General features: G+C 46.6%; 1 protein-coding gene and 1 pseudogene across 1 annotated transcript in view; both read left to right on the forward strand.

Annotated features, from left to right (window-relative positions):
• WDR48 (WD repeat domain 48) overlaps nt 1–10754 on the forward strand; it is a 1182842-nt gene extending 1172088 nt beyond the window's left edge. Inside the window, exon 19 of the mRNA XM_069647743.1 lies at nt 10480–10754. Within this exon, the coding sequence (XP_069503844.1) occupies nt 10480–10575 (96 nt within the window). The 3' untranslated portion in view covers nt 10576–10754. The remainder of the gene's footprint in view (nt 1–10479) is intronic.
• LOC138570845 (5.8S ribosomal RNA) lies at nt 7493–7646 on the forward strand (annotated as a pseudogene).
• Nucleotides 10755–22250: the final 11496 nt, after the last annotated feature.

Below are 22250 nucleotides of genomic sequence, written 5' to 3' on the forward strand. Positions count from 1 at the left end.
GCGAGTTGCAATATTCATGCTAGTCCTCGTCACACAGAAAGAAAAGGGCATTGATCGTGGAAGGAACAATACCTATGATGACAACTCCAGCTTCCCAAAACTGGTAACTTTCCCTACGTCAAGCTCCTTGTTGAGGAGTGTGAAAAATTCAAAAACATATGCTTGAGATATTCTCAAGGCCCAACCCAAAACATTGACAGACAGTAAGTGCCACTGCGCCTAGTCAAGACGGCAGGGTCCCTAAAACGAGCGGCCTCTCTCTGCTGCAGGGCACGGACTAATTCCTGAAGGAAAAGAAAATAACAGTTGAGTCATCAACGGCAAAACCTTCATCTGGACTTTCGGTGCCAAAGAGAGCAGTCAGATTTTCTACATTTGCCGTCAACTTAAGGCAGTATGCACCGATCTTGAGGACTAGGTATATCCAAACAATGGACGTGGTGTATGATGAGTATACCCCTGGGTTTCAAACTGACTGAATAAGGGGTAGATCGGCCAGATCCAATTCCACCTGACACGTATGACCCCTTTATTGGAGAATTAGACTGGATGAGTGGCCTCGATAAATCTCCCGATCTAGAGATTTCAGAGAATTAGTTGTGCGAGCATCCGAATACGGCCTTTCGGGTCCCAACCTAAAAAGTTGGGTATTACTTGGGGCTTGGATCCTCATCCAGACCAATACAACAGTGCAGCTTAACAGACATCCTAGACACTGGGTTCAAAGGGAACTGATGCTCTCTTTAACCCGGCGGTCACATACCCCATCATGTACCTGTGGAGAAAACCATGCTCTGCGCCGATGGCAAACAAAGAACTGGTGAAAAAGTACTAACTGGCATCAATCGACACACCCGACTCCAGAAAGCCTGGCTATGCAAGCTTCCACAGCAGGCTCGAAGGGTACAGTTTTTCCAGTACAATGTCCTTTCACCTGTTTTTTCGACAAGTGGTTTGCGTAAAAACACAGTCAGATGAGGTATGGTTTTAAAGAGCTGGTAGAGGACAGAAAATGAGCTGTGTCAGGCCCTACAGATGGTACAACGTTCATTCACTACCCGTTTTTTTTCGCTGAGTTTTTGTCGAAACATGGAAAAAAAACTCATTGAAAAATATGGGGGGGTGGGTAAAAGCATATAAGGGGTATGGGTGGTAGGAGGATATAGGATAAATAAAAGGGAAGGGGAATTTGTGGGGTAACCCCCCCCCCCCCCCAAATAAAAAAAAAGAAATCCAAGTTTTTTGGTGAAAACATTTTGGCAAAAAATCTCTGTGAAAACAAATCCAAGGATGAATAAACATAGAACCCTGCAGACCGGGTTAGTCACTACCGACTGTGTGGCTATAGCCATGTGATCAGGCCATAAAGTTTCGCAATAGATGTGCAAACAAAATGATTAGGCATTCCGTTTGTAGGGACTAATTTATTTGGCTCCAAAGAAGATTAGAAAAAATCAAGAATCGAAGACTATGCCAAAGTCTCTAGGCTTGGCAGTTCAACAACAGACTAACCTCCCCTTTGCGTCGACAACATTAAACTTCTCCAGAAGCGGTGGATATGGGCCTTTCCATCAGTTTGCTCAGGGAGACAGGGTTCGCATATCAGCTACAAGGGGAGTACAAAGACAGTTTACCAAACTGTGTAGAGGCAGAAATGCTCAGAAGACTCAGCTTGGTGTAGAGAGGGGGTCTGGACCCCATTGTTTGCATAATTGCAGCAATCCTACAGTTTCTACTGTCTCTGGCCAGACAAGCTTTATAGAATTGGCATGGTTAAAGGATACATTGCTGCCATCTCTGCATTTCGGAGGACCCCAGAACAGGGCTCATACTTGAGAATTGCCACAGTGGTAGTCATTGGACCTACATGTGGTGCTAACTTTCCTCATGGCTTTCCCTTTCAAACTGATGCCGAGATTGAGATTGCCGACTAAAAATTGTTTCTAGTGGAAACTGAATCTGCCAAGAGATTAAGTGAGCTTCAGGCTCTATCAGTAAAACATCCTCACCTCGTTTTGTCTGAATCTTGCATCACCATGAGGGTAAGACCCTTCTTACAAAAGGTAACCACCAATTTTCACCTTTCACAAAAGATCAGGCTGGCTGTTTTCTATCCTCTTCCTAGGAAGACGAAAGCTACTGGACCCCAAGAGAGCCCTTCACTTTAACATGTCGGAGATAAGAGAGATAAGGGAGGACAACCAATTATTTGTTGCCTTGGCATGAACCAAAGCTGGTCTGGTGGTAACCACAGTGCATATCTAGATGGCTCATACTCTGCATCACCAAGTGCCACATGTTCGCTCATAAGGAAGTCCCTTTAGGGTTGCAAGCCCACTGTACAAGGGGGAATGGCAGCCATGTCTGCTCCTCAGAGGAATGTCCTGATCTGCGATAAATGCCAGGCTGCAACCCGAGACTCTGTCCATACCTTTGCTAAACACTACTCTCTTGACACAGTGAATAGTTAGGATGCCTGATTGGAATGGAGGTACATGATTTACAGAGGAGTATCAATGTAAGCCCAACTACATTCTGTTCAATACTGCTGCAAGAGTGGATCAGAAAATGAGGAACCGGAAGATTAGGAATTTGTGGAAGGGTGCCATCATTAGAAGAACAAAGTTCTTTCTGGTGGATGGCTACTCCCATGGATTCATCATTGGGCTTCCAACTAGTGCATCAAATAGAGAGCGCTGATGGATATTGTAGGTGGTAAAGAGGGAACGATAGAGTTGTTGTTTTACATGTCGTATCGCATATGCATATATAGAAAGAAATGTTTTCACTCAAAACTATTTCAGCAGCTGCTAGGCTCCTTGGAAAAAGGGGTGCAACTAAGGTCACAGGACCAAATGCCTCCTTTGTACTGAAAGGATTGTCACCTCTGGTGGCGAGTAGTGGACAGGCGGATGAAGTCTACGCTGATGAACATGGCTCCTTCTGCTGGGGTACAAAAAGTTTACAATGCTTGCTGCACCAGCGCCCTATATCGGAAGATGAGGAATCCGTGGGCGTAGCCAGCCATCCATCAGAAAGAACACTGCCCTGGTAAGTAATTTTTTTTGGACCATCCAACCCCCTCCCTGTGACCATCTAATGTCTGTCTGTAACCCCTCCCTGACAAATTTCTCAGTTCCATGCGTGACACCTTGAGCCAGTCCTGGTTTTTGCTTCTAAATGCATGCTGGAGCTTGTAGTTGTTTTTCCCATTGCAAGGATGGGCCTACAAGTCCCAGCATGCAATGTGGAAAAAAGCGGGACTGGCTAAAAGCTTCTGCATGGAATAGACAAACTTGGCAGCTATGTTTGGCCCTGCCCAGCGGAGGTCCAAGTGCGCCCTGGCGGTGGTCCCTGTCCCTTTCTGGAGGGCAAAGCACTATTGCACTTTGGCCAGAGCGGCGGAGGTGCTGCCCCTGCCATAGGGCTCCTGCCTCGCTTGTGGGTCTACTGCCCCACCATGCCCCAGTGGGGGTCACAGGACGCCCTCCGGCATGGTCCCCATCCTTCCCTGGAGGGAAAAACTATATTGCTCCCTGGCCAGAACTCAAGGATGGCTGGGGAGCTTCCCCCTCCCTTTAAGTTATGCCAGAGCCCAGCCTCTCCCCTTCCACCCCCCATGCCGTGGCAGAGCAGGCTTTTCTGCCAATGCCAGTGTGGTTGTCCTGTCCACACCCGCTGCCCCCCAAGTGTTGGGGCACGTTCTGATTCTTGGGTCGCGCAGACCACCGAGGGTGTGAAGACTGGCCTCAAACAGGTGCACCGCTTTCCCTGTTGACACCAACCAGTAGGGGCGTCTACCTGGTTGATCCTGCCAGTAGCATATGCTTGTCTCAAAAATTAAGCCAAGTACACAAGACCGGTACAGTGAAACTGCGATTGGCTCATTAAATCAGTCATTGTTCTTTTGACTGCTCCATCTGTCACTTGGATAACTGTGGTAGTTACAAAGCTAATACATGCCGACGAGTGCTGACCTCATGGGATGCATGCATTTATCAGACCACGACTAATCTGGGCGAGCTCGGCTACTTTGGTGACTCTATATAACCTTGGGCCAAATACATTCGGCGACAATACATTCAGATGATGTCTGCCCTATCAATTTTCGATGGTACTTTCTGTACCTACCATGGTGACCACAGGTAACTGGAAATCGGGGTTCGATTCCAGAGAGGAAGCCTGAGAAACTGCTTGCACATCCAAGGAAGGCAGCAGGGATGCAGATTACCCACTCCCGACTCGGGGAGGTAGTGACGAAAAACAATACAGGACTCTTTTGAGACCCTGTAATTGGAATGAATACACTTCAAATCCTTTAACGAGGGTCCATTGGAGGGCAAATCTGGTGCCAGCAGCTCAGTAATTCCAGCCCCAATAGCATATATTAAAGTTGCTGCTGTTAAAAAGCTTGTAGTTGGCGGTCTGGCGTGAGGCGAGCTACTGCCTGTCCCAGCCCGTGCCTCTCGGCGCCCCCTTGATGCTGTTGCAAAAAGAGTGTTCAAAGCAGGCCGATTGTCTGAATACTTCATCTAGGAATAATGAAATAGGACTCTAATTTGTTGGTTTTTGGAGCTGGCGCCATGATTAAGAGGGACGGCCTGGGGCATTCGTATTGAGGGACATTCTTGGATCGGGGCAAGATGAACCAAAGCAAACGCATTTGCCAAGAATCTTTTCATTAATGAAGAATGAGTCGGAGGTTCAAAGACTATCAGATACTGTCCGATTTCCGACCATAAACTATGCCAACTACTGATGCAGCTAGTTATTCCCATGACCGACAGTGCAGCTTCTGGGAAACCAAAGTCTTTGAGTTCCAGGGGGAGTAGTAGCCAAAACTTAAAGGAATTGACGTAAGGGCACTACCAGGAGTGGAGCCTGCGGCTTAATTTGACTCAACATTGGAAACCTTGCCTGGACACGGAAAGGATTGACATATTGATGGCGCTTTCTCGATTCTGTGGGTGGTGGTGCATGGGCGTTCTTAGTTGATGGAACAAGACTCCTCCATGTTAACTAGTTTTGCAACCCCCAGCAGTCTGTGTTGAACTCTTAGAGAGATAAGTGGCATTCAGCCACACGAGATTGAGCAATAACAGGTCTGTGATGCCCTTAGGTGTCCAGGGCTACACACACGCTACTCTGAACTGATCAGCGTGTCTCTACCCTTCCCTGACAGTTGCGGGTAACCTGCTGAATCCAGTTTGTGAAAGGGATTGGGGATTGCAATAATTTCCCATGAACTAGCAATTCTCAGTAAATGTGGGTCATAAGCGTGTGTTGATTAAGTCCCTGCCTTTTGTATACACCTCCCATCGCTACTACCGATTGGATGAGAGAGAGGACAGAGAGGAGAGAGAGGAGAGAGAGACACAGACAGACAGACAGGGCGGGTGTCTAGCTTCGGCCGCCCACCATGGGTGAGTGATGGCCAGATTTGCGGGTGAACCTCCCTTGTCTGTGTAGCTGGGCTGAGGTTTCAAGACTAGTGGCCCCACCCGATCTCCTGCCGCCTCCATCCTTCCTCTTTGTCCCTCAAAGAGTGGGAGGGGTTTTGTGTGTCCAGGCGGGCTAGCAGCAGAGCGACCTACCTATGTTGCCATTGGAAACCTCTTGTGTTGCCGCAAATGGCATGGGCTTCCTGCGGTGAGCGCCTGGAACCCTTTTTTTTTTTTAAACCCCAATGGTCTCGTCCAAATCCCAAGTGGGGAAGCTAGACATGGTGCTGAGCCTTCTTGCCACGTGCGCTGTGCTGCCTCTCCTGCACCTGCAGTTCGGGCCTGACCTATGAAAGTTGTCTGTGACTGATCCATTGGGAAAAATCCATCCAATACCCGGTAAAATAGAAGGTTGGGAACCAGAGGCAATATCCGCCACTGAAAACAGCTCGCAATGGATTACGATATTTGGGGATATTCGTCGAATTGAATCTTACCCCAGCAATCAGGTTCTAACATAATGGCAGCCAATGAATGACTCTCAGGCTCTCGATGGGTAGAGTGCCACTCTACAAAATGGTTACCCTGCCCGACTACTATACATTATCCAGCATGCCCCCTGTGTGTGATACAGGTGAGAGACTTTGATAGGGTCAGCAGGATATTAAGAGGGTTCCTATGGAAACGGAAGAACCCCCCCAGGATAAAACTAGAAACGTTATAGAACTCTCCCCGGGAAGGGGAATTGGGTCTCCCAAACTTGAGGTTTTGCTACTGGGCAACATAGCTGGCCATGGCGAATGGTTTGGTGTACCGGAGAGGTAGAGATTCTCTGGTGGACACCTAAGTGGGACTGATTGGTAAGGGAAAGCTAAAAAAAACATGGCCTTGCCACAGCAGCTGTGGGCATGGTTTGGACGCAAGCCCATAGGCAACTAGGGTGGGGGACGAGACTCAAGTTGGCGCACTGGATCTGGGGCAACAAGCTTATTGGAGGAATCCAAAATCTGAAATAGGTTGGGGAATGGAAGAATAAAGGGATTAGGGCGATGGGGGATGTGTTATCTAACGGAAATGTTGGGTACTTCCAAGAGTTGAGGCACGCCTGGGGGCTGGGCAGACAGGACCACTACAAATACCTACAGCTTTGTTAAATGAGATTCCACAGGCCTCCCCAGTCGAGGGGAGTGTTTTGGATGGAGAGATTGCAGGGAAGCACATCATCCCTCTATAAATCATTGAGTTTTAACTCGATTGTACAACTAAACGTGCTGCAGGAGAGAGGGGTGAAGGATCTGGGAGACACAGAGGAGCAGGATTGGAGGGAGGAATTCCAATATGCCACGGAAGTAGCAGTCGCAGCCCACCTGAGGATGATGCAATTTAAATACTTGCATAGAATCTTTTATTCCACAGAAGAGAATGGGGGTTGGGGGGCAATACTTGTCCTAAATGCAAAACCCACAGGGGGATGTACATCCACATAATATGCTATGCTCGAAGTTACAGAGGTACTGGGTGGGGTCCAACAAGAAATAGAAGGGACCTGGGAGAGACCAATACACTTGGACCCCAGTGGGGCACTGCTTGGGATATGGGAGGAGGAAGTAGTGGCCAGATATAAGACCCTACTTAACACAGCGTGTATAGTGGCTAAGCATGCCATTGCAGAGACGTGGATGAGCCCAGACCCCCCGACAATCGTAGCATAGGGGTCAGGGATAGATGTGATAAAGAGGGGGACCGTGAAGTGTAGAAACACAGAGTCTGCCTGCAGAAGCACAAGAAGATTGGTGGAAAGTGGGGGTGAGTGGGAAGGGATACACAGTAGGTTGGATGGGACGAGGACAGGGGGAGGGGAGTGGAAAAGGAAAGGTGGGTTAGAGGGAAGAAGACAACAAGGAATGATTAATTGTAATGAGGATGGGATGGAGGAAGGGGACTGGAGAGATTATCGGAGTCAATGAATATATTTGTCAGTGCTTTAATGTTGAACTGATTGTTACTGTTTTTGATCAACCCTCACAAATACTAATTTTAAAAAAAGAAAGTTGCCTGAGCGGTGGATCATTTGTCTCAAGCGTTGATGAAGAACGCAGCTAGCTGCGAGAATTAGTGTGAATTTCAGGACACATTGAACATCGACACTTCAAATGCACCTTGCAGCCAAGGGTTCCTCCCAGCACTAGACCTGTCTGAGGGTCGCTTGAACGTCAATCCTCTGGGGACCCTCCCTGGGGCACGACTGGGGCAGTTGCAGGGACCCCCTTTCCCTTCGTCCCCCTTAGGTCAGACCCCATCTCCACCCTCGCAGGATCTCTGGACCTGGCGCAGAGGCTTGTTGCTGGCCTGGCCTGTCCTGGCCTACCAATGGGGTCAGGAGGGCCAGGCGCTCAGCGTCTCCCTGTGGTGGTGGGGACAACGGCCTACAACCCGACGCACTCCCCACTACCACCCTCCACATCCTCCCCAGCTTACAAATGAGACTGCGTGGTGTCGCTCAGGATGCCCTGCTCCTTCTGATCGAGGCTCCCACTGCAGATGTTGTTTGGGCTGTAGCAGCCCCTGGTGCGATGGGATTGGGTTTTCTCGAAGTTGGGTTGATGGGAATGCAGCAAAGTGGGTGGTAAACTCCATCTAATGCTAAATACGGGTGCAAGAGACCGATAGCCAACAATTACTGTAATGGGAAAGTTGAAAAGAACTTTGAAGAGTGTTCAAGAGGGTGTGAAACTCTCTAGAGGTAAACTATATATACATGGTTCTCCAAGATCTCCGCTGGGTAGGGCAGGTTGGATATAGGTCTGTAATTGCTTGGATCTTCTGTACTTTCCGATTCCTCTTCCGTCAGTGGTTTGATGTATGCTGATTTGAAGGAGGTTGGTACCATTCCTGTTTTAAGTGAGAGGTTCATTACATTGTCACTGGGGTTTTGTGGTTGAGAATTTCTTTGAAGATGTCCTAAGGTCAAGGGTCACTTGGAGATCCTGCAAGGTTGGTGTCCTTCGTAAGTGTGAAGATTTCTTCAGTAATAGGTTTGAGGCAGGCGAGTCTTGCAGTAGATGGTGTTTTGCCTGTTGTCTCTGCTTCAGCGGTTATATTTGTATTAGCATGGTTTGTGTTGATGGTCTGTTGAATTGTTTTGATCTTAAGTGGTTGGTGATTCTGTCCCATAGTGCTTGTGTCGGGATGATGACTTGAAGGATGAAGGTTTTTTTTTTAATCTCTTTGATGATTCTGGGAGTTCTTTTTGTGGGTTGGTTGCAGATTAAATTCTTGTAGTGTTTTTGTTGTTGCTTTGAGTACAGTTGATTTGTATAGTCTTGAGTTCTCTCTGGTATTTTTTGTCCTGTCAGTTGTACTGTTCTCTATTTTTTCCATTTAGCGTTTCTTTTTTTTAGTTCTTTCAGCTCTTCTGTGAAACATTTGGCAGCAGGTTTTTTTGGTGTGGCTTCGAAAGGTGTTGCTGGTGCCAGGCAGTCTAGGGCCTCGGTAATCCAGATAGCGAGTATGTTTTTGGTAGTGGTAGAGACAAAGTAGCTTACAGTTGGACGCAGTAAAGACTGTTTTCTTTTGGACTCCACAGCAGCCTGCAAGCACCTTAGTTTGGTTGGGTAGGAAAACCTATAGACTAGAGATAGCAAGGTCTTTTTCCTTTATTATTTTAATAAGGAATCTTGAAATGACAAAAATTGATCTGCCTCCTTCTGATCTACCGCACCTGTCATCCTACCAGACTGATGGCCTTAGCCCAACCTGCGGCAGAGTGGCAGGGAAGAGAGGCTTGGCCTTGGTTGCAGATGGCAGCTTAAGCACCGGCCATAAGGAGCGCAGAGCTGGCGGCTTAAGCCCTGGACGGTGGCCTTAAGACAGGCATGACCTTGTGGGCATCTGGTTGGGGCAGGCCGGCCACAGCCGTCTGGTCCTTCGGCTGGGTCAACTGGTCATCTGGCCGGGGCGGTCAGACCTTCGTGGGGCTTAATAGTCGATGGGAAGTGTCATCCTGTGTGGTGGCTATGTGGTGCAGACGGCAGGTGCCTCCTCTGAACCTGGACCGGTGCCCCAGGATGTTGACGAGCCAAATTCCCCCGACCACCCTGAGGTGGCCAGTGTTGCCCCAGGGGACAGTCTGGGGCCCCCTGGGTCGGCATCACAGAGCACAGTGCCTTAACAGACCGGCCCCAGAAGGCCAGAGCAGAATGAGAGTACCACCAAGCGCAGCAGTTGGACACCCAGGCATATGGGAAGGCAGTCTAGACAAGTCCCGGGTCCTGGCCAGGGCTCCCTGATGCCAGCGGAGGCATTCCGGGACTGCACCCAGCAAGAACTGAGTGCTCACCACCCACTGATGGCTGAGGTCCCTGCGCTCCCCAGCGGTGGCCCTGGCACCCTCTGGAAGGAACAGCTGTAACGTGACCCCGGTTGGCTGGTGGTGCTGCCCCTGGTGCCCCAGAGGTACCCCATACTTCTACCAAGGGATGAGCTCTAACACCTAGAGGCCAGAGCCCTGGGCTTCCCCTCCTCCTACCCCTCTGTCTGCTGCAAAACTCTTCGCCCGGCCATGGGAACCCAGCAGCTGATGTGGGCACGAGGGCCACCTGTCCCTCCCTGCCAAGTTTCCCAGTTCCATGCATGACCTCAGGCCAGTCCTGGTTTTTGCTTCCAGTTGCATGCTGGAACTTGTAGTTTTATTTTTCCCATTGCCAGGGTGAGCCTACAAATTCCAGCTTGCAGTGAAGGAAAAAAACAGGATTGGCTCAAAGATTCTGCATGGAACAGGGAAATTGGCAGCTATGGTAACCCTTAACATTGTACAGCACTCCATAGCTTCACAAATCTAGGTTTATGCTCAATCAATACCGGGCATAAAATGTAATTGCTGTTGTAGAAGTAGAATGTGATCATTTGGTTATTTAGCCAATAGTTCATGGATGCTTTTTAGGCATGTTTACCTTTTTTTAGGCTGTTATTACTTTCATGTCTCTTAACATGTTAGATGCTGGCTTTTACAGTCCTCCTTGCTTCTTCTGTCCTTTAGGTTTTGGATCCCAATATGGACCTGCGAACTGTGAAGCACTTCATATGGAAGAGTGGTGGGGATCTCACCCTTCATTACCGCCAGAAATCGACATGAAATAAATGGGTGGCTCAATGGTTGTTTCTTCATCCTACTCGGTTTTCTTTAAGGGTAGTACTGTAGACGCCAAGTGACAGCTTAAGGTTACAAAGGCTCCCAAGGACTGCTTTGGTATGGGCAGAAATTGTGCGTAGAATTGAAGTGACTGTAACATCTGTAATATAGGACGAGAAAAACATTGTCAAGAAAAAAAGAAAGATGCTCCATTTGAATGTCTTTTTTTGTGGACTGTACAGAAAGTAGATGTGCCTCTAGCATTACCTTTATATAATATACTTTCTCTTTTTGTTTGTACCATCGCATACCTTAGTCAACTTTATATGTGCGATGAAAAACTCTTGGTCATAGTTACTGTGCTCAGTCTGTTTTGAAGCCTGCACGCTAGGTTTAAGTACATTCCATTCCTTGTACAATGAACAATCTTTTAACAGATTATTCACAAATAACAGCACATGCTCGTCTTCAAAGAAATTCAATTATGCACAATTTGAATCCATCTATCACTCAAAGAAGGGGCTGGCGTTGCAAGATTAGTTTAGTTGCTCAATGTGAAACATTCTTTGAAGAGGAGAATGTTATTTGAGCTAAATTAACCTCATGTAGCAGGGTAAATTATGTGATGCTGTGCATCATAATAGATCAAAGTATTTGTGCAACAGTGTAGTTGACTGGAAAATCTAGCTCAAGTCCTGCATGCTTTCCTTGTATGCCATTTAAATTAAAACAAATTTTAAAAGTCCTTATGAGAAAAAAAGCAGGAAGCAGCTGATTTTAGCTATTATTAATGGTATTGTTACCATTCTGGTTTATCCACTTAATTTAACAACTCCGGACTGTTAATTATAAAACTAGCGAAGCAAATAAATGTAATATTTACAATATAAAAGTGTATTGATTTTTATTAAAATAGTTAAATACAGATCTTTTTATCATTTTGCTGATGTATAGCTCTGTCAGTCTTGTGCTTGAGTGGCTAGTAGAACTATATGATTTAATAATGCCTCAATTTTCCAAGTTATTTAATTTCTGTTTTTGGAGTCCAAAGAATGTATGAAACATTTTATAAACTGTTCAAATATATAATAGCAATGTGAGGGCCTTCTATGGGCAAATAGTTTACTTTGTTTGAAGCAGGCTCTCTTCTTGTTCTTATATTGTGTCCCGGTAGTGTTTAAATTGGGATTATTAGTTCTGAATAACTAAAATAATATAAAGTTTATTATGATTTTTTTATATGACAATGTGTTGCATCTTATCTTTTTACTAAACCCACAATGTTGAAACCATCTTGACAGTATGGCTCAATTTAGACATGTGCTGCTGTACATTTCTGTGTCCAATCTAAGCCTCTGCCATTATCCACTTTTGCTCGCTCTTAATTGCTGGTAATTAAGCTGTGATTTAATTACAAATTTACTGATTTCTTTGATGGTTTCAGTTGTATTCCTCCAAGAGTATATATGATGTTCCTTCCCGGCCGTCCAGCCAATCACTTTGTCTTGTTTGTTTGTTGATTTCAAATATATCTTTTCTAGCGGATCACCCCAAACACATTAAATGCTGGCTAGAGCGGAACAAAGCACATCTGCAATGTCCAAAGATCTGTATTTCATGGTTGTATATAATAAAATTATTTGTTTAAGGTATTTCGTGTTGTGATGCATTTTTATTTAAATTCCAAACGTGAAGGCTTACAAAAAAAGTGTGAAGTTATGGCAAAAAAATCTGTTTTGTGGCTTCAGAGCAGATCCCAAATTGGATGTCTAATAAGTACTGCATTGGTCAATGTCTGCCCATTACTCTTAATACTGTAGGCCATGCATGGTCTTCCATTTTACATATACCTACGCATTATACCTGCTTCCATTGCCTGACATAAAAGCAGCTGTTCTCTCGCAGGAACAATATGACTGGAGCAACATTTCTACTCACTTTCTGAACAACTCCTAGTGTAGCACAGATCATTTTTAAGCTTCTCATGATCACAAACCGTGCAATCTACAGAGCTGTCTGCAGTCTATTAAAGCTCAAGTTATGGTGTCCAAGTTCGAATTTTAGTCTCAATGGATGCAATTTGTGATGGCTAATGCAAAATGGATAGCATTAGTCGGTCTGCCATTACCAGCAACAATAATATATCGGATGCAAAGAAAACAATACAAACTATTAAAGAATATTATAGCATGTGTAGCATGGCATTTTCTAATGGAGTCCTTCCGCCCACGGATTCCTCATCTGATATCCAATACACAGTGCAGCTATTCTTTAGAAAGAAAAAATATATATATATATATATATATATATATGTCTCAGTAACAACAACTTCACTCACAAAAACACTGGGACGTTATGGTTAAGTTGCACTACTAAAAAACCTATGAAATTCATAGGAAAAACATTCCTACAGGGATGCTTTGGTTACAGGTAAAACAGAAAAACCCGAAAAATTCGCCAGTTATGGTAAGGTACGCAACCATAACTCGCGCTACCACTGTGCACTGCAAGGACTAACTCCTATGACCTCAAAGATGACATCACAAATGTCGACTTTGTCGACGTCGACCCCTTACAGAATAAGGTGGCCAAAAATTGGGTAAACCCCGGACTCAATTCCTCCTGTGAATAAGTCCCTCACTTCAAAATACCTCCCTTCCAGTAGTGATCCCGGCTATCTGTCCAAACACCCTACTCCTGAGAGTCTGGTGGTCCAGGCAGCCACAGCTTCTAATAAGGTGGCGTACCCTTCCATCCCTCTGGATAGTGACGACAAGCGTGTGGATGGTTGGGCACGCAAGGTATTTTCAGCTTGGAGTATGGCATTAAAATCGGCCAACTCCACATGTGCCTTGGCACAATTTTAGTACACTCTGTGGGAGTGCATTACAATGGTGGCAGAGCACATTCCGGAAGGGGAAGAAAGGGAATTATTCCTAGCCATCGTTGGAGATGGAAAGGAAGCCATGCAGGAATCACTTCAGTCTGGTTTGGACACTGCAGATAGCGTGAGCAGGTCCATGGCCTCTAGCACAGTAATACGAAGATTTGCGTGGTTGCGAAAGTCGGGTTTTGCACCAGATGTGCAAAACCGTCTTTTGAACATGCCTTTTGATGGGTCTCACCTTTTCGGCAACAAGGCTGACGAGAGCCTTGAGAGGTTGCAGACCTCAAAAGCAGCAGCCAAATCTTTAGGAGCTGCTATTAGGCAACCTCAGCCTTTTCGTACATCAGGACAATCTTGGAGGGGACGATCCTATCATTATTACTCCTCATATGGAAAGGCGAAGGGATGGCCAATCAAAGAGAAAAACCACTCGTGGTGGACGAGGTAAACGTGCTAAACCAGCTCCAGCTGCAGCCTCTTTGCCATCAGCAGCTGCAGCAACCGCCACAAAACCACTTTGAGGACTTGCATCACAAGACACCTGTAGGAGGCAGGCTGTCACAGCATCTGCTAGAATGGCGAGCCATTACTTCAGATGTTTGGGCTCTAGAAATAGCCCAAGGTTACTGCCTTCCTTTTCTAACGCAACCTCAAAGCAATCCACTCTCTTTGAAGCTTCCAGACCCGCTCCTACAGCATCAAGTTTTAACCCTGCTAGAGACAGGTGCTATACAACCAGTACCTGTAGCGGAGAGGAACAAGGGATGGTACTCCCCATATTTTTTGTTCCCCAAAAAGGACGAAGGACTGAGATCCATCTTGGACTTAAGAGGCTTGAACAAGCTCCTCAGGAAGTGTCACAATCACAAGCACTGAAGGGAAGAGAGATCGACACTCTCCCCCGAACCACGGAAGCCGAATGAACTCGACCCTCCCACCGTGGTTGGCACAGGCGCCTGAGTTAGAAAACAGGTCACCATGTGGCAGCCAATGGGGGGAAGAGGGGTTAGGGAGAGGTTGTGGATAGGGAGGGGAAATTGGGAAAACCGGAAAGAGGGTGAGGTACTCCTACTGTGGATGGGACCAGGACAGCACCAGGGGAAAAAACCCTACACTGTCTAACATGTAACACACAATAATATTACCTACACATGTACTTGATTCCTGACTAGCACACCTTAGTACGTGTACTGTACCATGTCCTGACTTACACAACACGTAAGGAAGCACAACGAGAACACATAATGGATTAGACAGTACACATGGCCCATAGGGCAGCGTTAGCACCATACAACATAAATGAAAGGCCCCTTAGTTTCATTCACTAGAGACATAACTTAGTCCATATGCAGTAATTTCTGCAGTACCACATGAATTGCCTTAGTTCCATTCACTAAAAACATTTCCTTGTCCAGATGCAGTATTTCCTGCAGTACCACAACACAAAATTTGCAAAATAGATGGAATACATGTGTAACCAGTAAACTAGTTTTGTTTTTCCCCCATGATTGAATGTCAGAAAATGAGGGAGTGACTTATCTCAGGTCTGGGTAGCCCCACAGGACCTCCCAGACAAACATGGAATGGCTGCAAATCACTCTCGAGCAGTTTGATAATTCCCTTGTCTCCCCGAGTACTTATCTTGAGTCTGGGAAGCCCCGAGGGATTTCCCAGATGAAGAAATGTAAGCGATGAATTCGCCGGTGACTTTGCGCCTCTCCTGCTGTTCAGCGTCTGCGTGTGAGGAAGCGTTTCTCCATTGTCTTGCATATGAGTGAAAACTCCTTCCAACCGCGACCGTCTGCCTCCTGCTGCACCGAAAACAATAAGCCACACCTGCCTGTAGCCGTTGCCGGCCTTTAAGCTGTACTTAATTCAATACAGCTGGCCAGGTGCGCGCACGGGCTAAACTACAAGGACACCCACAGGTTGCTGGGAACTGTAGTTTCCACGTCCTTCCCAGCACATACAGTCTCAATAGGCGTATTTCAACACTCCACGCCTTTGCCAACTCTGATTCCTGACAGGAAGGACAAGTTCAAGATGGTTACTCTCTCGCAGATCCTTCTGGCCCTTCAACTTCAGGATTGGTTGGTGTCATTGGACCTTCAGGATCCATCTCCAATCCATCTCAAGCACAGGAAATACCTGAGGTTCGCTGTTGGCGACTCGCATTATCAGTTTCGAGTCCTACCATTCGGGTTGACCTGTGCCCCGAGGGTCTTCACCAAGTTGATGGCAATGGTGGCAGCGCACCTCAGGAGAGGGGGGATTCACGTCTACCCCTACCTTGACGATTGGTTGATCGTGGCGCGTTCTGCCGAGCAAGCCCTGAATCATCTGAAAGTCACCTGCCACTTTCTCCACAGACTGGGCTTCTCCCTGAATTTCAAGAAGTCACAAATGACACCTTCCCAACAGCTCCAGTACATAGGGGCTGTACTAGACACATCCTTGGGAAAGAGCTCACCTCCCAAGTTAAGGGCTCAAGACATTCTTCAGATGGTTTCCAAATTCCAAAATGCCCAAAATCTCCAGGCCTACGACTTCTTGAGGTTGCTTGGCCTCATGGCACCCTGCATTTTCCTAGTGCCAGAAGCACGCCTGAGGATGAGATACCTTCAATGGGCTCTAAAGACTTAATGGTCCCAATTCTCAGGACAAATGACAGATCTCCTTCAGATTCCGAACAAGGTTCGGCAGGATCTTCTGTGGTTGACTTGCATAGAGAACATCCTAAAAGAACATTTTTGGCAACCATGGCCAGAGATTGCAGTAGTGGCGGACACCTCACTCATGGGGTGGGGAGCTCATGCCAACGATCTGACAATCAGCGGTCGTTGGTCTCCATCGGCGTCCAAACTACACATCAACCTTTTAGAGCTGAGAGCAATCAGACTAGCGCTGAAGGCTTTTCTGCCATCTGTCAGGGGAAAAAATGTCCTGATAATGACGGACAACACAGTGGCCATGCATTTCCTAAACAAAAGAGGAGGTGTTGGGTCACTACCTCTCTGCAGAGAGGCAATGCGGCTCTGGTATTGGGCAATACAGGAAGGAATCTCCTTATCAGCAGTTCATCTAGCCGGAGAGAAGAATATGACGGCGGACGCTCTGAGCAGGCAGAGTACTGTGTCCCCCGATTGGGAACTGGCTCAGGAAGTCCTTCAGGAGATCTTCACCCTTTGGGGAACCCCTCAAGTAGACCTGTTTGCGACCGCAATCAACCGGAAGTGCGAAAGGTATTGCTCAAGGGAATTTCCCCCAAGAGGAACCCCAGGGGACGCGTTCGTGGTGCAGTGCAACTTCCCACTGCTATACGCGTTCCCTCCGATCTGTCATTCCTCTGACCGGCCCCTGGGGGACCCTTGTGCATGGAAACAAGGCACAATCACCACACACAAACTGATACACCAGACACGAAGTTCAATTCCCAAAATCTAGGGTTTATTGCAAAGCAAATAGTCTCAGTCGGCCGACCAGATCTTACGTCCCGCAACGTGCGTTACCCAGACCTCGTGGGACACAAGAGAGCGAACATTTTTACAACAGTCACATATATACAAAAGACCACCATATTATCAGTCAGTGACACATCAAAAACCGCCCCTTATGTATCGTCCTTAGCAAGGGTTCGATGATTGACAATTTTATGACGAAAATGACACTGTCATGATCTCTGCTTCCAAAAGGTCAGGGTTTTCCCAACTCCCTTGGAAGCAGATCCATAACCCAGGTTCCGAGTGCCAACCAGTCCCAATTGGGACCTTTTGGACCCAGTCCTGGCGCCAGTGGCACCAGGCTCATAAATATGCCCAGTCCCAGTGCTGGAAGCGCCGGGCTCATAATGCTTGGGTGGACTTACCTGCAGCAGACCATGCTGCTTACTTGCCTGCCAGTTGAGCCTCTGATCCTCTTCTGTTTGGAACTACTTTTCCTGTTGGGTGGGGCAGGAGCCACTCCCTAGGTTCAGAACACTGGAACTCTTCTGGAAAGCAGGAACTCTTTTCTTACCTAGGCGTGGCTGTGGAAGGAGAGACCTAAGCACTACAGGAGGCTATTTAAACCACACCCGATGGATGAATCTTGCTTTGCGTTATTCTGCATCCTCTGCAGCAGAACGCTCATCGTGTCTTCTGCATCTGATCCTGGGCCTAAGGAAAAAGGCTTACCATCCTGAATCCAGTCTTCAGCAACACCTATAAAGACAAGAAAGAACAGGTTAGCATTACGGTCTTCAGTGACAGCGCTTCACTTACCTGGTCCATCGGCTGTCACCAACGCCTCGCGCTGCATTCCGGCATCTGAAAGACAAAGGCTTACCTACTCTTCGTGCGCTCCGGAGGTCTTCGCACTGCATTCCGGCATCTGAAAGACAAAAGCTTACCAACTCTTCGCACGCTCCGGAGGCCTTCGGCGCTGCATCCCGCATCTGAAAGACAAAACAAGGTGCGTTTAAAGACATTGGGGAACTTTAATACTCACGTGCCATTACTCCTTTCCACATCTAACCCAGTGGGTATTCCGGCACCCTGCAGCCGCTCCGAACTTGTACCTGCAAAATAAAAAGACAGTTAGAGCGCATCGTGAAGCAGGCAACAAGCGCTTACTTACGTGCTTCCAGGCGCTTCTATTCATCACACGGGCTCCATCTTCAACTCACTTCAGCCCGCCATCCGCCATCGCCGGAACCCTGCAAAACAAGAGACATCATTACTAAAGACTTTTAAAGACATTAGAATTACTCGAAACTTACCGTTCGTGCAGTAAACGACGGACAGCAGTCCTCTGAAGTCAAGAGGCCTGCTCCCTTTATCCAGTGAAGAAACTGGTTACAGCACCCTGCCCCGAGGCAGATGGAGAGCACGGCGTTCACTTACCTAAGGTGAGAGCGTTAACCTTTGGGGTTCTACAGGAGAAGAGAAAGGGAAGAAGAGAGAGACATTCAATAACCCAGTTCATTAATCCCATATTTTCTATCTGCAGACATCTTACCCTTCGAGTCAGACATACAGTGCACAGAGGTCCAGCCCAAAGAGCCAGCCGTGTGTTACACATCACCTTTGAAGATACGGTATACGCCCAGTCAAGACCGGCGCCTCTACGGGAATCAGGTGAGCGTTACAGACACCTTCTAAGACATTTATTCAGCAACAGTTGCATTCTGCAAAGGCGCAGACACTGTTACACAGAACATAATGCTCTTGTTCTGCAAGCAAGCTGTGTTCGTAGGAGAGACACATTCCAACCCCTGCTATCTCTTGGTTTCTATTTGTGAGCTAGAGGTCAGCTCGATCTAAGGGGGCCCAGGAAAGGGGGGCCGTAAAGGAGAGTATAATTCAAGCCATTAACTGTCTATTTCTACAGTTTTTGCCGTTTCAGCGAGACTAGCTGGCACCTGCTTGGTGATTAAATGCCTTTCTGCTTACTTCCAAGGACTTGTGAGGGAGGAAAACAGTGTATTGCTGTCTGGGCTGGTCTCTCAGCATGTAACTTGTGGACTAGCTCTGTGCATGAGCAGAACGAAATAGAATCCGTTCTAGCATAGCATTAGAACAGCAAAGCAAGAGAAAGCAAAATTGCAAATGGCAAATTCTGTTGGTACAAAATGGACGCTCTATGGTTATGCTGACGATTCTGTACTGGCGATGCTAGACCATTTTGATGCGGTTGGTTTTCGGCCAACATAATATACTGTGTATGCTATGGTAGGGTATTTTCTAGACTAACGAACCCTCCTCTTGGCCGTAAGCCAAATGCATCAACCATACATCGCGTCTTCTTCTGACCATGTATCTGATTCTGAACTATGCATACTGCTGTAATCGTCATCATCAATTTTAATGGACATGAATTCTTTCATAGTTTACATTTTGTGATTCGTATTCACTTTGGGAGTTTTTTTTTGTCACCATGTGTATGCATTCATCACTTATTTCAGTGCAAATTATTGGTAGACAGTGTATGCAAGAACAACATGTTAGGAAGATTCCGAGGACTTCTGCTAAAATTGCAACTAATTTCCATCCCCATGAGCGTAATAATTCCCAAAACCAGGAACTTATGCTCAGCTCAGTTCCCACTACCTGCCCGAGGGTGGTCAGAACTCAGGACGTGTAACTTTTTTATTGCCTCAAAAATCGTAGGGGAGGAGTCACTTACAAATACGCAGCACAATGACCCCACGATTTTGCAAACTCCTCCACGGTCAGCCAAAACTGTCGAGAGCCATTCTATTTTGAAGTGTCATTAATCTAATTGCCTTCTCTTCCAGACTCATATTATATAATATATCCGTTGTTCGATAAGATTCTCGACAATTGTCTTATATTATACAAATGTATTGCTTGCCCCCAAAATGGTATAAATGATTTTGCTATATCTTCTGCCATAAATCCTGCTTCCTCATCCCGTCGTGGCCTTGATCTGGATAATTTTGCTATGTCTGACGTTTTTGAAAGGAATACCCCTGGAAAAAGAATCCCTAAGTAACAATTACCTCCCCAATTTCTAGGCAACCATGGATAAGCTTTTTCTCCACATTGAAATAGACGGGATCACCTACATATATTGGTTCTACCTCTCTTTCGAGTACTGCAATATTCATGCATCTATTGAATGGCTGTACTGAATAGGAGCCTTTCTTTCACAGGCAAAACGGAACAGTGCGAGGACTTTAATTTATTGTATACGAGGGGGGCACTATATCTTTGTTCCCTACTGGGCTCATGTGAAACGTGATTACAGAAGATTTATAGGGCACATACAGTCTGTCTTGTGGCTTTCTATTGGTTTTATCACCCTCGCTCTGTTAAATATGAAACAACCTACAGGTTCCATTACCACTTTCTCAAATTCCTTCATGTTCGTCCCATCTAATTGACCCGTGTCACTCTTATTCCACTTCCAATGCACCTAATGGATATATTTCCTCTAAATACCATAATACCAGGACTACTGATATTGGTGCAAGTATACTCACAATGCACAGAAATGTTGTGACAACAAACATACATCTCTTTCGGCAACTCTTTCTAGGCAATTTTATAGTCTCTATATTTACTACATCATCAGCATTGGTGCAGGAGGGGGCAGAAGCAGGTATAGGCATCATGCTTGACTCTTCTTCTCCAACAATGTTCGTTGTGAATACTTCTCACAGCCGCACTAGTTGAAATATCTGCAAGTTCAAAAAAGTTAACAAAGTGTTTAGGCCAGTTCTCGACAGCCTGGATTGCTAAGCGTAAGGCAAGATTATCGTGCTCCTGCACATTGCTAAAAAATACTCCAGAGCAAACATCAATTGCCTTAGTACCATATGCGCCCCACTCGTTCGCACGGGGTGATCAACAAATGTATTTTTATTTTTCAAAGATAGCACCGGGAAGCTGCATTCCACGGCTGACGTATAGGTACAACCCCCACTCACTTCCCTAGGCCTCCGATTCCCACTTCATCCGTGATGGGAATAGAGGCAACAAAATGAAAAACGAAGATCAGATCACTTTCGTTTTTGAGAACGTAGGCTGTACCGTATTGCTCCAGGTACTATGTGATCGATGGATAGTGCAGGTGCACTTCCAGATGCAGGCTCAGAGTCAGCCTGTGGCACAACAAGTGATGGGGGGCGCCAAAGTGATGATGCAGGCTTTGTGTCAGCCTGTGGCGGTGCAGGTTCGGCTGGCCAAAGTTGGGGCACACTTAGCCCTTTCTCCTCTTTAGCAATCCTCTCAGGCCAAATTTGTGGCAGAGAACTGGCAATGGTGTCCTTCGAGTCGGATGCAGCTGTTTCTTCCTGGTCGTCTGGATCAGGCAGTTCTTTCAATGGCGATGGAATTCTCTTCGTGTGGGTGGCATGAATCCACGCCTTACGACCGTCCACACGGACTGCTGTTTTTGTTGCCAGGAGTACCTAGTAAGGCCCCCGCCATCTTGGTGCAAGTGATGATTTCCTCTCAAAGTTCTTTATTAGGATCCAGTCTCCAGGCTACAGACAATGCCTCGGGCCGGTATATCTATCTGACAGGAAGAGCCTCCTGCACCTGCTGATGAATCAAACAAAGCTTCTGTATTAAAAGGTTACAATATGTACTAAGCACAGGGTATTCTACTTCACTCAAGTGCCTGGGCTGCGGCGCACACCAAACATTAGCAGGTCTGCCCATCACGATTTTGTATGGGGAGAGTCCAGTCCTTGCCTGCACAGATGTGCGCATGCACAACAAAGCTAAAAGCAATGCATCTGTCCATTTCAGCTTGCTCCCTGAACATATCATGCTAATCTTATTTTTTAGTATGCCGTGCTGGCGCTCATCGGGTGTCTAGCACAATGGAATAGTTTATCAATCTGAAGGCCTGCACCAATCTGTAATATCACAGCGGCGACAAAATGTGGGCCGTTATCTGACCATGTGACCCGTGGCAGGCCGAAACGGGAAAAGTATTCTTTTAACATCACTTTAGCCGTGCTCATGGGTGTGCAGTCCTTCAGCGGATATGCTTCCACCCATTTACGGAACGCACACACTACCACCAGGATGTATTTTAGGTTCTGACATCTTTCCATTTCTATGAAATCAAAATGGATCACCTTAAAGGGCATAGAGGGGGGGCCAAAACTACCTGTTGAAGTAGCTGTTCCTCTTCCAATATTGTGTTGCAGACATGTCATACAATTCTGAACTAGTCTCTCTGCATTTTTTCTTATGTGCGCGTTCTGCCATACTGTAGCCAGATGCTGAACCATCTTTTTCGCGCATAAGTGTGTTTGGCTGTGGGCCATGGTGACCAC

This window comes from Ambystoma mexicanum, chromosome 2q, assembly GCF_040938575.1.
Source record: "Ambystoma mexicanum isolate Mex_15411 chromosome 2q, UKY_AmexF1_1, whole genome shotgun sequence".
Taxonomy (NCBI): Eukaryota; Metazoa; Chordata; class Amphibia; order Caudata; family Ambystomatidae; genus Ambystoma; species Ambystoma mexicanum.